Genomic DNA, 17,642 nt, shown 5'->3' with positions numbered 1-17,642 from the left:
TCTCAACAAAGAAAAGCCCAGGACCAGATGGCTTCACTGATGAATTCTATGAAACATTTAAAGAATTAAAACCAATCCTTTTCAAACTATACCAAATAACTGGAACAAAGGCCATTGTTCCAAACTCATTCTATGAGGCCAGTATCACCCTGATACCAAAATCGGACAAAGATTCAAAGAAAGAAAGAAAACTACAGACCAATATCCTTGAACATAAATACAAAACTATTCAACAAAATACAGCAGCACATCAGAAAGATTACACATCATGGTCTAGTGGGAATTATCCCAGGGAAGCAAGGATGGTTCAACATATGCAAGCCAATAAACGTGATACACCACATCAAGAAAATCAAGGACAAAACCATATGATTATCTCAATAAACATAGAAAAAGCATTTGACAAAATTCAATATCCCTTCATGATAAAAACTCAACAAATTAGGTACAGAAGGAAAGTATCTCAACACAAAAAAAGCCATATATGACAAACCCACTGCCAATATCATCTTGAATGGGGAAATGCTTAAAGCTTTTCCTTAAGAACAAGAACAAGACAACGATACCCACTCTCACCACTCCTATTTAACATAGAAGTGGATGTACTCGCCAGGACAATCAGGCAAAAGAATAAATAAAGGGCATCCAAATTGGAAAAGATGAAGTTAAACTGCCCCATTTGCAGATAACATGATCCTATATTTAGAAAAACAAAGACTCTACCAAAAAATTCTTAGAGATGGTAAACAAATTCAGTAAATCTGCAGGATACAAAATCAATATACAAAACATGGTAGCATTTTTATACTCCAACATGAACTAGTAGAAAAAGAAATTAAGAAAGCAAGCCCATTTAAAATAGCCATAAAAAAAATACCTAGGAGTAAATTTAACCAAGGAAGTGAAAGACCTCTACAAATTACTGCTGAAAGAAAAAATGAAAGACAACACAAAAAGATGGAAAGACATTCCGTGTTCACGGATTGGAAGAATTAATGTTATAAAAATGTCCATACTAGGGGAAGGCCCGTGGCTCACTCGGGAGAGTGTGGTGTTGAGAACACCAAGGCCCCGGGTTCGGATCCCATATAGGGATGGCCGTTTAGCTCGCTGGCTGAGCGTGCTGCTGACAACACCAAGTCAAGGGTTAAGATCCCCTTACCCGTCATCTTTAAAAAAAAAAAAAAAAAAGTCCATACTACCCAAAGCAATCTACACATTCAATGCAATTCCCATCAAAATACCAGTGATATTCCTCACAGAAATAGAAAAAACAATCCTAACATTCATGCGAAACAACAAAAGACTCCGAATAGCCAAAGCAATCCTGAGAAAAAAAAAAGCAAAAAAAAGGGAAGTCAGAGGCATTACATTACCTGACTTCAAATTATACTAAAAAGCTATAGTAACCAAAACAGCATGGTAGTGGCATAAAAACACACACAGACCAACTGAACAGAAGAGAGAACCAGAAATCAGTCCACATACAGTCAACTGATCTTCCACAAAGGCAACAAAAACAAACACTGGGGAAAGGACAGCCTCTTCAACAAATGGTGCTGGGAAAACTGGATATCTATGTGTGGAAAAATAAAACTAGACCTGTATCTCTCACAATATACCAAAATCAACTCAAAATGAATTAAAGATTTAAGTATAAAAAATGAAATTATAAAACTCCTAAAAGAAAACATGGGGAAGACATTTCAAGATATATGACTGGGCAAAGACTTTATGAATAAAACCTCAAAAGCACAGGCAACAATAAAAAATAAACAAAGGGGATTATATCAAACTAAAAATCTTCTGCACAACAAAGGAAAAAATCAACAGAGTGAAAACACAAGCTACAGAATGGGAAAAAACATTTGCAAGCTATACATCTAACAAGGGATTAATATCCAGAATATACAAGGAACTCAAACAACTTAACAGTAGAAAATAATAATAACAATAATAATAATCTGATTTAAAAATGGACAAAGGGGCTGAATAGACATTTCTCAAAGGAAGATATACAAATGGTCAACAGGTACATGAAAAAACGCTCAATATCACTAAGCATCAGGGAAATGCAAATCAAAACCACATCTCACCCAAGTTATAATGGTTATTGTTAAGAAGACAGAGAATAACAAATACTGATGAGGATGAGGAGAAAGGGGAACCCTTCTACATTGTTGGTGGGACTATAAATTACTATAGCCATTATGGAAAACAGTATGGAGATTTCTCGAACAACTACAGATAGAACCACCATATGATCCAGCAATCTCACTACTGAGTATATATCCAAAAGAATGGAAATCATTGAGTCAAAAGGATACCTGCACTCCCATGTTTATCACAGCTCTATTTACAATAGCCAAGACATAGAACCAACCTAAATGTCCATCAACAGATGACTGGATAAGGAAAATATGTTAAATATACACAATGGAATACTAGTCATCCATAAAAAAGAATGAAATTTTGCCCTTCACAGCAGCATCAATGAGCTTAGAGAAAATTATGTTAAGGGAAATAAGCCAGGCACTGAAAGAGAAATACCACATGTTCTCACTCATAAGCGGTAGATAAAAAAAAATAGATAAATAAGAGAGGAAGGAAGGAAGGACAAACAATCACAATAATATGTTGAGAAGGAAGGAAAGAGAGAGAGAGATCACAATACATTGACCTTTCAGAAGGAAAGAACAGATCTGTTGGTTAATGGAAATGGAAAAGGATGAAGGGGGGGCTGAGCCCGTGGCTCACTCGGGAGAGCGTGGCGCTGGGAGCGCCAAGGCCGCGGGTTCGGATCCCATATAGGGATGGCCGGTTTGCTCACTGGGGGAGCGTGGTGCTGACAACACCAAGTCAGGGGTTAAGATCCCCTTACCGGTCATCTTTTTAAAAAAAAAAAAAAAAAGAAAGAAAAGGATGAAGGGGGTTAGCAAAAAATCGGTTAATGAACACAAAGGATGATTACGTTTTCTAATGATGAATGTGCTAATTACCCTGATTTGATTAACACATATTGTTTACTGGTATTGATATTCAACTCTGTACCTTAGAAATATGTATAATCAATTATGTTTCAATAATAAAAAGAAAAGAAAAAGTAAAAAGATTTCAATTAAACAACCTAACATTACACCTCAAGAAACTAGAAAAAAAAGATCAAACCAAACCTAAAATTAGTAGGAGAGAAATAACAAAGGTCAGAGGAGAGATAAATGAATTAGAAATATAAAAAACAATACAAAAGATAAACTAAACAAAGAGTTGGTTTTTCAAAAGGATAAACAAAATGGATACACTTTTAGTTAGACTAACAAAGAAAAAAGAGAGAAGATTCAAATAAATAAAATGAAAAAGGAGACATTACAACTGATTCCACTGAAATACAAAGAATCATGAGACTATTACAAATAACTATATGCTAAGAAACTGAAAAAACTAGAAGAAATGGATAAATTCCTGAACACATACAACTTACCAAAGTTGAATTGTGAAGAATTACAAAACCTAAACAGAGCAATAATGATTAAAGATTGAAGTAGTAATAAAAAGTCTCCCAACAAAGAAAACCCCAGGGCCAGATGGCTTGACTGCCAAATTCTACCAAACATTTAAATAACTAACACCAATTCTTTGCAAACTCTTCTGAAAAATTGAAATGGAGGGAATACTTCCAACTCATGCTATGAGGCCAGCACTACCCTCATACCAAAACTAGAAAAAGACACAACAAAAGTAAGAAAGCTACAGACCAATATCCTTAATGAACAGAGACGTTAAAATCCTTGACAAAATACTAGTGCACCAAATCCAACAGCACATTAAAAAGATCATTCACGGGCCGAGCCTGTGGCACACTCGGGAGAGTGCGGCGCTGGGAGCGTGGCGACGCTCCAGCCACGAGTTCGGATCCTATATAGGTATGGCCGGTGCACTCAGTGCCGGTCACGAAAAAGACAAAAAAAAAAAAAAAAAAAAAGATCATTCACCATGATCAAGTGAGATTTATCTCAGGTATGCAAGAATGGTTCAACACACGCAAATCAATAAATGTAATACATCACAGCAAGAGAATGAAAGGAAAGAAATGATTGTTTCAATACAGCAGGAAAAGTATTTGATAAAATCTAACACCCCTTCATGATAAAAAGCACACAGCAAACTTGATATAGAAGAAATGTACCTTAACATAATCAAAGCCATATCTGACAAACTCACAGTTAGTATCATAATGAATGGATAAAAATTGGAGGCTATTCCCTCTAAGCTGGAACAAGACAAGAATGCCCACTTTCGTCACTCTTACTCAACACAGTACTGGAAGTTCTAGCCAGCACAATAAGGCAAGAGAAAGCAATAAAGAGCATCCAAATCGGAAAGAAGGAAATCAATCTATCCCTTTTTGCAGATGACATAATCATATACATAGAAAACCCTAAAGACTCCACCAAAAACTTACTAGAACTAATAAATGAATTGAGTAAAGTGGTAGGATACAAAATCAACACACAAAAATCAATAGCCAATCATCCTTTTTGGTCCTTGTTGCTAAGAAGAGCTATCGAAAAGGTCATAATACTGCAGTTCAGAAGAAAGGAACAAAGCTAAATAAATGAGAAAATGCCTCCTCTTGAAATGGATATAGAACCAGAATAGAAGCTACAGAAAGGTTTAAGAATTGTATGACAATGGAGTTTAACAAACTATCTGCAGTGATAGCGAAGGAGGCAGGGAGCTCAAAAAGCATCAGGGAGTTAAGAGAATTAAGAGAAAGAAGGTACAAGCTGGATTGTCCACAAAATCAAATTACTGAAGTAAATGCAAAACAAGAAAAAGTCTCACAGAATGCAGAGAAAAAGGGAAAAGATATCAAGAGAAGAATAAGAGAGACCTAGAGGGCCAGCCCAGGAGATACAATCTACACATAATAGGAATACCTGAAACAGAGGACAAGGCAAATGGAGCTGAGACAGTAATTAAGGAAGTAATTGAAGAAAATTGGCCAGAGTTGAAGAACAAACTGGATCTGCAAATGGAAAAAGCACACAGGGTAACTTTAAAATATGACAAAAGGAAAGCAACACTTAGACTTAGTCTGCTGACATTTTTAAATTTCAAGAATAAAGAAAAAATTCTGCAAGTATCCAGACAGTAAAAGCAAGTTACCTATAAAGGGGCAAAAGTCAAGCTGACCTCAGATTTTTCTCTTGCAACTCTAAATGCCAGAAGACAAAGGAACACTATCTACAGAGTTTTAAGGGAAAATAATTTTAAACCAAGAATTATATACCCTGCCAAGTTATCATTTCTGTACAAAGACAACAGGAAGACATTTTCAAATATGCAGAGGTTAAGAAAGTATGTCAACCAAGAACCGTCCCTGAAAATTTTGCTGAATGATTTACTGCAGGAAACAGAGAATATAAACTAAAGTTACTCAAGAGTAGAGAGGCAATTGTATGAAAGAACTAATAATGTTTTTAAGTTAACCTGGAGTTGCAAACTTGCTACAAAACACAAACTATCTAGACCCCTAGAAACCAAAGAAGACATCAATAAAGCGATGCTGATTCCACCCTGAAGCACATCAAAATCCAGCAGGACCCTAAGATAACATCAAGGATAGGAACAGAAACCAGATGAAGACTTGGTGAGACCTTGCACCTGGCTCCTTGCTCAGAGCACCCACAACTCACATCTTCCTCCCTCCCGCTTTTCACTTTCCACATGCCATTCCCTCAACTCCCTCTTTAAAAACCCTTCAGTAAATCTGAGTCTTTGAGATGGTTTTAGTCTGACCATTCTCCTTCAAGTTTACTGGAGATGGGTTTACGTACATCTCTCCTCAGGTCACTGGTATTCCTGAATAAAAGCTGACTTCCTATTCCACCAAAAAAAAAAAAAAAAAAAAAATTCAATAGCCTTTCTTTACGCCAATAAAAAAATATCTGAAGAAGAAATCAAGAAAGTAATCCCACTCACCATAGCTATCAAAAAAATGAAATATCTCAGAGTAAAATTTAACCATAGAGGTGAAAGTTTTCATTTTCTACAATGAAAACTATAAAACTGTGGTGAAATAAATTAAAGAAGACACAAATAAATGAAAAGATATCCACTGTTTATGGGTTGGAAGAAATATCATCAGTATGTCCAGATTAAGCAATCTACAGATTCAATGCAATTCTTATCAAACTACCAATGATATTCTTCATGGAAATAGAAAAACTATTTTAAAACTTCTATAGGACCACAAAAGACTCTGTACAGCCAAAGCAATCTTAAAGAAAAAGAATAAAATCAGAGGCTCACACTACCTGACTTCAAAATATATCACAAAGCTATAGAAAACAAAACAACATGTATTGGAATAAAAACAGACAAACTGACCAATGGAACGGAACAGAGAGCCCAGATATAAATCCACCTATTTATAACCAACTGATTTTCAAAAAAGGTGCCAAAAATAAACACTGGGAAAGGACAGCATCTTTGACAAATAGTGCCAGGAAAACTGGATATACACATGCAGGAGATTGAAACTACACCCCTATCTCTCATTATACACAAAAATCAACTCAAAATGGATTAAAGACCTAAATTTGAGACCCACAACTATGAAACTACTAGAAGAAAGCATAGGGGAAACACTGCACGAAAGAGGAGTGGGCAGTGATTTCGTTTTTGTTTCTGTTTTTTCATTATCATAGAGTTTATTGAAATACAGAAAACAAATACAGTTTCAGTCCAAAGAAAATACTAATACAGACAAAGCTCTTTAGTTTAATGGATTCAAGAGACTCACGTTTTGTGAGAAGAAAATTTTTTTAATGGTTATATTATTTTTCTAATAATAATTTAGTTATCAAAAATTTCCAAGTAGCCATGTCTGCATTTCATTATATCATGAGCAGTGCTTTTTTGAGCAAGACTACGAAGGCACAGGTAATTAAAGCAAAAATAGACAAATGGAAATACATCAAACTAAAAGGCATCTGTACAGCAAAGGACACAATCAATAAAGTGACGAGACAACCTAAAGAATTGGAGAAAGTGTTTGGAAACTACATATCAGAAAAGGGGCTGATATCCAGAATATATAAGGAACTCAAACAACTCAACAAGCAAAAAAACAAATAACCTAATTAAGAAATGGGCAAAGGACCTGAACAGATGTTTCTCAAATGAAGACATACAAATGGCCAACAGGCACCTGAAAAAATGGTCACCATCACTACTCATCAGGGAAATGCAAATTAACACTGACAATGAGATATTATCTTACTCCAGTTAGAATGGCTATTATGAAAAAGACAGAAGGGCTGGCCTGTGGCTCACTTGGATAACACCAAGGCCAAGGGTTCAGATCCCTATATAGAGATGGCCAGTTAGCTCACTTGAGAGAGCATGGTGCTGACAACACCAAGTCAAGGGTTTAGATCCCCTTACCAGACATCTTTAAAAAAAAAAAAAGACATAAAATAACAAATACTGACTGGCAAGGATGCAGAGAAAAGGGGACTCACCTAAATTGCTCGTGGGAATGTAAATTGGTACAGCCACTATGAAAAACAAAGCCGAGGGCAGCTTCCTCTGCCTGGAAGTGGGTAAGCACCAGAGCATGTCCAGGGTCCTAGGCCAGAGCTGAGGGCAGCATCACTGGCCCAGAAACAGGCAAGAAGCACACCAAAAACACCACTTCCATGCAGGTGGCTCACCACAGCCATGGCTGCCACAAAAGTGGCTTGACATCACAGCAGTAGCCACAGCTGTCATGCAGGTGTCCTGCCAAACACTAGACTGCATTGACATAAGGAGTGTCACCAGTGGAGACTGGAAGAAGAAGAAGCTGTCTCTCTCCTCAAAGCCCACTCCAGAGTAATAGAAGAAGCAACTGCTCTACCAGATGACCAGACACCAACTAGAGAAACTAGAAATGCAAAATTCCAAGAAAATATGACACCACCAAAAGAATACAGTAATTCTCAAATACCAGACCCTATACAGCAGGAAACCCTTGAAATGACTGAAAAGGACTTCTAAGCAACATTATGAAAACTCACTGACACAAGAAGACTCAGACAACATAATGAAATGAGAAAAAAAAAAAAAATCCAGGACATGAAGGAGGAAATTTACAAAGAGATTAATACCTTAAAAAAGAATGTAGTAGAAATTATGGAACTGAAAGATTTACTCAAAGAAATAAAAAACAACTGATAGCTTAAGCAGCAGGCTAGAAAAAGCAGACAAAAAGAATTTCTGATCTTGAAGACACTCATTTTGAAATAACCCAGGCATACAAATAAAAGGAAAAGAGAATTTCAAAAAATGAAGAAAATCTAAGAGAGCTAGCAGACAACCTGAAGCACACAAACTTTCAAATCATAGATGTTTTAGAAAGGGAGGAGAAAGGAAAAGGCATGGAAAACCTACTCAACAAAATAATAATGGAAAACTTACCAGGTATAAGGAGGGACACAGACCTTCAGATCCAAGACCACCTTCAGTGATCCCCAAAAAGATTCAACCCAAAAAGATCCTCTCCAAGACACATGATAGTCAAACTGACAAAGCTCAAAGACAATGAGAGAATCTTAAAAGAAGCAAGAGAAAAGCATCAAGTCATCTAATAAGGGAGCCCCTACCAGACTAATAGCAGATTCCTCAACAGAAATTCTACAGGCCAGAAAAAAATGGGATCATATATTCAAAATACTAAAAGAAAAAACTGCCAACCAAGAATATATACTCAGCAAAGCTATCTTTCAGAAATGAGGGAGAAATAGAGTATTTTCCAGACAAACAAAAACTGCAGGAGTTCACCACAACACAACCATCCCTGCAAGAAATCCTCAAGGGAATCTTGCATCAGGAATCCAAAAACCAATAATCATTCACCTTACTAGCTATATTTCTGTTCAAACGTTTTGTTTTTTCATAATTCAGTCTTAGTACATCACGTTACTAGGAAATTTATTCATTTCATCTAAATGATCTAATTTGTTGGCCAACAATTATTCATAATATTCTCTTATAATCTTTTTGATTTCTATAAATTTCATTGTAATAACCCCTATTTCATTCCTGATTTTAGTTATTTGAGTCTTCTTTTTTCTTAGTCCACCTAGGTAAAGGTTTGTCAATTATGCGGATCTTGTCAAAGTACCGACTTTTGGTTTCATTGATTTTCTCTTTTTTTTTTCTATTTTCTATTTCTTTTATCTATACTCTAATTTTTATTATTTATTTCCTTTGTTAGGTCTGAGCTTAGTTGGCTCTTCATTTTCTAGTTTCTTAAGGTGCAAAGGTGATTGGAGATTTGAGATCGTTTTTATTAATGTTCATATTTACATGAAATAAACTTCCCTTTTAGTTAAAAAAAGAAAAACGATAAGAGGTTCCTCAGAGAACTAAAAATTGAACTAGTTTATGACTCAGCAATCCCACTATAGAATATATACCCAAAGGAAATTTGAAATCAATATATCAAAGAGACACCTGCACTCCCATGTTCATTGCAACACTATTCACAACAGCCAAGTGAAGGAATCAACCTAAATGTCCATCAATGAATGAATGGATTAAAAAAAAAAAAAGAATACTATTCAGATATTAAAAAAAAAAAGAATGCTGTCATTTGCAGTAACGCGGATGGAAATGGAGACCACTATGCTAAATGAAGGTAGGTATAGTAAGACAAATACCACAAGATCCCACTCATATATGGAATCTAAACAAAGAAACAAAAAAAAAGTGGTTCTCATAAAAGTAGAGAGTAATGGTTACCAGAAGTATGGGAAGGGGTGGAGGGAGGAAGTGGTGATTAAGCTATGCTATCTACCCTAAGTAAATGAATATATAGTACATGCATGTATTGAAGCAACACACTACACCCCACAAATATGTACAAATAAATATTTTCAAATATTAAATTAAATTAAAATGATACATTCAACATGTAAAAAATATCAAAAATATCACAAAATAAAAGGCAAATAAACGAATAAAAGAATGTAATTTTTAAAAAAAGGAAAGAAAAGAAAACTGGTAAATAAAGAGAAAGAACCAAGCATTTATCCTGTCTTTCCTATACAAACTCTACCAAGTGGCCAACTAGCAGGTGAAGGAAAGTTTGACCTCTATACAGTTATCAGTGAAGAAATAGCAGAATTACAACAACATCATTTTGTAGACCTTAATAAATTGATGGACAAAGGGGCACTATATGCCCCCGATGGAAAAACATACCATCCATCATCCATGAAGTAGTCTTTCCCACAAAAAATGAACCTGGATTGATCAAACCTCTAGATTCAATAAAGAAAATACAGAGAAAGGGTACAAGTTAAGTAATATTGTGGAGATGCACTCAGCAAAATCCAAACTGAGGAAAACTGTACAGGACAAGCAACCCACTGTCTTCAACAAATAAATTACAAGGGAAAAAAAACAGAGTTGAATAAAGAACCCATTGATTAAGAGATTTAAGAGAAATGTCAATTTCAATGTGTGGACTTTTTTTAATCTAACAATTTTTTAAAATTTTTTTAATTGTACATGTTTATGAGGTACAGTTTCTCGTTTCAATACATGCATATATTGTATAATAATCTAATCAGAATAGTTAGCACATCTATTACCTAAACATTTATCAATTCTTCGTGGTTATAACATTCGAGATCCTCTTTTTTGGCTGTCTTGAAATACACAATACAATATTATCAGCTATTGTCACCCTACTTATTCTTCCTAACTGTAACTTTGGACCAGTCCCCAACCTTTCCCCAGCTCCCCTCCCCCTCCTGCCCTGTCTCTAATAACCACTATTCTACTCTGTATTTCTCTCTCTTTTTTTTTTTCTTAATTGACCTATGATAATTGTATATATATATAGATTATGGAGTACAATATGATATTTGGGTATGTTCATACATTCAATGATCATATCAGGGTGCTTAGTATATCCATCACCTCAAACATTTCTCACTTCTTTGTGTTAGGAACATTCAACATCATCTTGACTAGCTATTCAAAGATACACAGTACTTTGTTGTTAACTGTAGTCTCCCTATATTACTACAGAACACCAGATCCCATTTTCCCTATCTCTCTAATATTTCATATTCACTGATGACTCTCTCCCCATTAACCCCTTTCCCTTCCCCCCACCAGTCTCTAGTAACAACTATTCTTACTTTCTACTTCGATGAGGTCAACTTTTTTAGCTTCCACATATGAGGGAGAACATGTAGTATTTCTCTCTCTGTGCCTGGCTTATTTCACCTAACATAATTTTCTCCAATCTCATTCATGTTTCTGCAAATGGCAGAATTTCATCCTTTTTCATGGCTGAGTAGCATTCCATTGTGTATATATACCACATATTCTTTATCCAATCATCTGTGGAAGGACTTTAGGTTGGTTCCAACTCTTGGCTATTGTGAATAGAGCCATGATAATCATGGGAGTGCAGATGTCCCTTTGACTTCATTTCCATTCCTTTGGATATATACTCAGTAGTGGGATTGCTGGAGCATATGGTAGTTCTGTCTGTAGTTGTCTAAGAAATCTCTGTACTGTTTTCCATTGTGGCTGTACTAATTTACATTCCCACCAAAATTTATGAGTTCCTCTTTCTCCACATCCTTACTAGCATTTGTTATTTTCTGTCTTTCTGATAACAGCCATTCTAAGAGATGATATCTCTTTGTGATTTTGATTTGCATTTGTGTGAAGGTTAGTTCTAGATGTCAACTTGGTTAGATGAAGGAATGCTGAGAAACCTGGTAAAGCAATCTTCTGAGGTGTGTCCATGAGGGTGTTTCTAGCAGAGATTAGTATGAGAGTCTGAGTGGCCCAGGTGTGAAAGACCCACCTCAGTGTGGATGGGAACCATCCAATCCGCTGGGGGTCCAGAGAGAACAAAAGACAGAGGAAAGAGGTGAAGCCCTCTCTCTCTTGATCCGCTGGACCTGGGATACACTCTTCTCTCCTGTCCGTGGACATCAGAGCTTGAGACTCTTCAGCTTTTGGGTTCCAGAACTTATACCAAGGACACCATCAGCTTCCCTGGTTCTGAGGTCTTTGGACTTGGACTGAGCCACGCTACCGGCACCCAGTTTATAGACAGCCTATTGTGGGACTTTTCTTCATAGCCATGTGAGCTAATTCCCCTAATAAATCCCTCTCATATAATTATAACATATCCTATTGATTCTGTCTCTCTGGAGAACCCTAACACAATTTGTAAGATAATTAGCAATTTTGAGCAATTTTTCATATGCCTATTGGCCATTTGTATGTCTTACTTCAAAAAATGTCTGTTCAGTTCCTTTGCCTATTTTTTAATTGGATTATCTGCTTCTTTTACTATTGAGTTGTTTGAGTTCTTTGTTTATTCTGGATATTAATCGCTTAACAGATGCATAATTTGCAAATATTTTCTTCCATTTTACAATGTGTGGACTATTATAATTTTAAAAGTATAACTGTTATGAAGCCATTGGAAATCTGAACATCAACTGGATAATTTATACTGTTTAATGAAATACACTATAAAATATTTATGTATGAAATGGTATGGTGTGGGGGATTTCCTTCAAAATATGATTGGGGAGAGAAGGGATTATAGTTAAGATTGGCCAAGAATTAGTTATTGTTGAAGCTGAATGATGGTACATAGAGGTTCATCATATTGCCTATTTTTGTATAGGTCTGAGTATATCTAAATAAAAAGTTAACACAACAAACTTTGGTGTTTCCCCAGTGTCCAAAATATAGAGTCCAAACTCCTTAGCAAGACAAAGAAGGCCTTTCAAATCTAGCCCCAATCTACCCTTCTCAGCTTATTCACCTTATGGCCTCTAGCACAATGCTTTGCACTCCTCAAATCCTCAGTACATATTCAGTGAATTAGATATAATATTTAATAAATTAAACATGTGAATTAATAACGACATAGCTTTCTGAATACCTATAATACTTTTAGGGCTCAAATGGTTCATAAACTGAATTATCCAGCAAATAGTAAACTATTGTGATCAAATTAAATTAAAATTTATTCCAAATGGTGTACTTAATTTAAAAGTGCATTAAATCAAAAGTTTCTATGTGCCCTCTCCTGGCCAATTGTTGGAATAACACTGAATCAAAACGTAAAATGAAGTAACCTTAAAGTAAAATTGAAAACTCAAACTAATTCAAAACTGAGGCTTTTACGAGACGTTTTATGTAAGAAACCCTGTGAAGAGTAAGTGTAGAAAACAAACGCAAGATAAGGAAGTTGGTGGAATTAACTAATGATGACATAGGTTATTGCTAGAATCCATTCCTTCTGTAGAATTGTTTTTCAGCAAAACTTCCAACCAAGTTTTAGATTTACATATAGCTCTAGTTTACTGCTAGCAATCTATAGAATCAAAATAAGAGAAAAATTAAATTTTTTTAAAGCACTGAAAGGCAGTTTTAAAAAGAACCCAGGATCAACTTTTATCATTTTCAAATTCAAGTATCACCATTACCGATAAAACCCTTTCATTTACTAAGAAACCCAAATCCCTTTAGCTTTATCATATTGCTATAAATTGGGTGAAAGAATGGTAGGTGTGAAGCAGGTCTCCAGAGTGCTTATACATATAACATACACACAGGTGCCCACGGTACAGTGAGATTGTCAAAGCTCACACACAAAGCAGGTGGTATACTGGAACTAGCATCTGGATTTCCTGCCAATACTTGAAGAGAGACGTTTAAGTAACATTTTTCAAACTGTGCCCATAGTCAGGCAATGAAGAGTAGTAGATATAAGTCAAATTTTAGGATTAAGAGTTAATTCAGATAAGACAGAGTATCTGAGGACTCTCTAAAATCACAATTTGAAGAACAGAACTAACACTTCCTATGTATTACTCGAAGTTCATTTTGAAATTTAGTTCAAAGCAAACCCAAGTCCCAAGTGAAGATAATACTGGCCTCAGGCTCTATCTTGAGAATATCATGCTATTATAATCATCCAGGTGAAAAGTTCTTTGTTCCAAATTTACTTCTGAGAACATTAAGTGAATCCTACACTTGAGACTGAATAAAAGAACATCCCCTCACCAGTCTCAATTAAAAACTCAAATGAAGGGACTGTAGTGATATATACATTTGCGGAACTCAAAATAATTTTATCTTGTGAAGGGCAAGGACAATTGACCAAGGAAACAAGAATTTAGCAAACAAAAAATTGAAATTCCAGCAACTTTGAACCGTAATATGCTCAGAGTTTCTCAACCTCTGCACTATTGACATTTTGGGCCAGATAGTTCTTTGTTATAGGGGGCTGTCCTGTACACTGTAGGATGTTTGGCAGCATCCCTCACCTCCACCCACTAGATGCCAGTAGCAACCCCCCACCCCTGCCCAAGTTGTGACAACCAAAAATGTGTCCAGACACCGCCAAATGTCCCCTAGTTGAAAGTCACTATCATCTATGCTAACAGCAAAAAAAAAAAAAAAAAAAAAAAAGCTGGTTTTTGCAGACTAGGGAGCATGACCTCTCTATTCCAAATGGTTCCTGTTATCGTGCCTTCAAACTTTTACACTAGCCCTTCTATTTCTTTTTTTTGGCAGGGGTGGGGGACAGCTTGCCAGTACAGAGACCTGAACCCTTGGTGTTATCAGCACCACACTCTAACCAAGTGAGCTAACCAGCTAGCCACCCTTCTATTTCTTAACCACCAAAACATACTCTTTCACTCTTTAAATTTAAACTTTAAAATCACCTCTTCCAAAAAGACTCCCCTGACAAACTCCTTCTGGGCCCATCACTCCATCACTCCCATGATGTGATAGAACACTATCTAAAACCAGAGATTTTTTTGTTTAGATCCTAGTTTTGCAATTTACTAACTGTGTAACCTTCCATAGATTACAATACTTCTCAAATGGATCCACTGGTAAAATAGGAGACTTGAACTCAAAGACTGAAAGCTGTCAGTCTTCTACCAAATACAGCCTGCAGAAAAGTTTTATTTGGTCAGCAGTGTAGTAGATTGAATTATGTCCCCCCAAAACTCCCTGAAGCTTGAATTGTGTCCCCCAAGTTTTATGTATTAGAAACTTAGCCCCCACTGTGCCTGTTAGGAAGGTGGGAAATCCTATTATGGTAATTGAAAAGTAGAGCCCTGAAGGAGTGAGTGAATTGTAGGACCTTGCAGTAGTGAACTGATTAAAAATGGTAGTCAGGGGTGTGGTTCTGAGGGCTTTAAAAGAAGAGGAAAGTCTGTCTTGTGTCTCTCTCTGCTCTTTCTTTTTTTTTTTTTTTTTAAAAGATGACCGGTAAGGGGATCTCAACCCTTGGCTTGGTGTTGTCAGCACCACGCTCAGCCAGTGAGCAAACCGGCCATCCCTATATAGGATCCGAACCCGTGGCCTTGGTGTTATCAGCACCGCACTCTACCGAGTGAGCCACGGGCCGGCCTTCTCTCTGCTCTTTCTACTTCCACCATCTTGCAATGTGAGACACCTGGGTCGCTGTTGACAACCAGATGGACTTTTGACTTCTGAGCCTCAGAAACTGTAAGCAATACATTTTGTTTTTCTTTATAAATCACCCAGTTTCTGGTATTTTGTTATAAGCAACAAAAATGGACTAATACAAGCAGTATTTTTTCTTAACCCAATTCAATGCCTTTAGAAAAGAAATGCATTCTACTGACTGCCACAGGACCTACCACTCTTTCTCACTTTACATAGACAAGTTCTCCTAGTTCATTCATTTCTATTGCCTGTCTGGAGCCAATATGCAATTAAATTTCCAAACACTGAATCATATAATCTCTAAGATTTTACACGGTTACCATGAGCACTATTTATACCATTCTACTTAGTTTTTGCAGTCATTTCCCCCATTAGAAAGTTCAGAATGGGGATTCATAAAACTTATATGACTTTAAAACTGCAAAGAGCCTTAGAGATTATCTAGCAAAACCCAACTCTTGTTCACATGACAAGATGAAAAGACTGAAGCCAAACTGTTCAAGTTTCTTGCTCAGAGTTTCCTAGTATAAGTCAGTGCAAGACAATTCAAATCAATGAACATTATAAAAATATTTACTTTGTAAAAGACCCTATATTGGAGCTACAAAAAGAAACAAGAACTGTCCCTCTCTCTCCAAGATACACAAGCTAGTAAAGGGCAGACACGTGTACATGAAGCCATTATGCAAGGCATATATGCTAAGAGGAAGGAGAAATTAATTTATTTCAGTTTTAGAGAGATCTAAGAAAACTTCCTGAAGGGAAACATCTGAACAGGGGTTGAATAATGAGGAGGACTGCTGTTATAGACAGGAGGTGAGGTCACAGCATGAAAAAGCCAAGAAGTAAGTCAATGCACAGCATATTCTTTAAAAGTAAGTAAATCAGCATGGCTGTAAGTGGAGTGATAGAAAATAATTTAAGAAAGCAAAGCGTAAAAAAATCCTAAGAGCCAGTGCTTCCTATTTTCTTTAGCCCACTTCTTCATCCCCCTAAGACCCAAGAACCTAGGACAAGGCTAAATATAATAGGAACTCAATAATAATTTATAATGATAAAAACATTAATGGCAGCTAGGATTTAGGGCAGGATTATTACATGCCATGCACCGTACTAAACACTTCATATACATTATTTCATTTAATCCTCATGAAAAAAAATCTATGACATAGATATTAATACTACTCTCATATCACATAAGAGATAACTAAAACTTGGAAAGAATAAGTAAATTTTCCAAAATCACAGTTAAAAAGTGGATTCACACCCACTTTATCTGTCTCTAAAGCCTATGAACTAAACCAAAATAAATGCTAACAAATGCACCGATCAGAATCAAATAGCTGTATTGCAGAAGAGAGACTATGAGAAGATGGCAGGGAAAGGCTTCTTGACAGCCCTGACTCAATTGCATACCCTAACCTTTAAAGAACGCTTTTGTCCTAAGGCCACAGAATGCTCTGGAGAGTACAGTATAAATCCTCAAAACTTTCTATAATCGAGTGGTCTTGGGTAAGTTGTATAACGTTTGGGGGCTTCAACTGTCTGAAAAATGGATATAGCAGTACTTACTACATAGCTAAGGATGTTATAAGAATGAGATAATGCATATAAAGCGTTTAGCACAATGTCAGGCATGATGTAAACCACGGATATCTACAACACAGTCCCTGCCCACATAAGCAAGTAACCAGATAGGTATCTAGAAAAGTTGGATGCTCCCATATGGAAGTGGAAGACCAGAAAGGTCAGAGGAGACTGTTCAGAAAACACATTTACAACGGTCCTTCAGTAATGGGTAATCCTGATCCCTGCAAGGCTATGCAATATAGTGGCGGAGAAATGGTGTGAAAAGCAGAGATCTGGGCTGTCTTGTTCGCCTCAGTGGCCTCAAAACCGAAAACCCAGCCCGGCACCTAGGCGCTCAGTAATTGACTGACACATTAGAAAGGCGGCCTTGGGCACTTCTGAGACTCCGAGGCTAGACACTTACCCCAAGACCAGCTTCCCCCGGCTCTTCAGGCTGTGCATCCATAACGAACCTGGAACATTAACACAAGCCGTCAATTCAGATTCCCTTGTCGACTCTTCTCCTTAACCACTAAGAAGTCCTT

General features: G+C 36.5%; 1 protein-coding gene across 1 annotated transcript in view; it reads right to left on the bottom strand.

The window, feature by feature from the left end:
* Positions 1-17,642, bottom strand: part of MRPL22 (mitochondrial ribosomal protein L22) — a 34,701-nt gene that overhangs the window by 17,016 nt on the left and 43 nt on the right. The window contains exon 2 of the mRNA XM_063087078.1: positions 17,522-17,570. Coding sequence (XP_062943148.1) covers positions 17,522-17,570 — 49 coding nt within the window. The remainder of the gene's footprint in view (positions 1-17,521; positions 17,571-17,642) is intronic.

This window comes from Cynocephalus volans, chromosome 2 (genome assembly GCF_027409185.1).
Source record: "Cynocephalus volans isolate mCynVol1 chromosome 2, mCynVol1.pri, whole genome shotgun sequence".
Lineage (NCBI taxonomy): Eukaryota > Metazoa > Chordata > Mammalia > Dermoptera > Cynocephalidae > Cynocephalus > Cynocephalus volans.
Note: the sequence above shows the minus strand (reverse complement) of the source record. Positions and strands in the feature narration are given on the sequence as shown.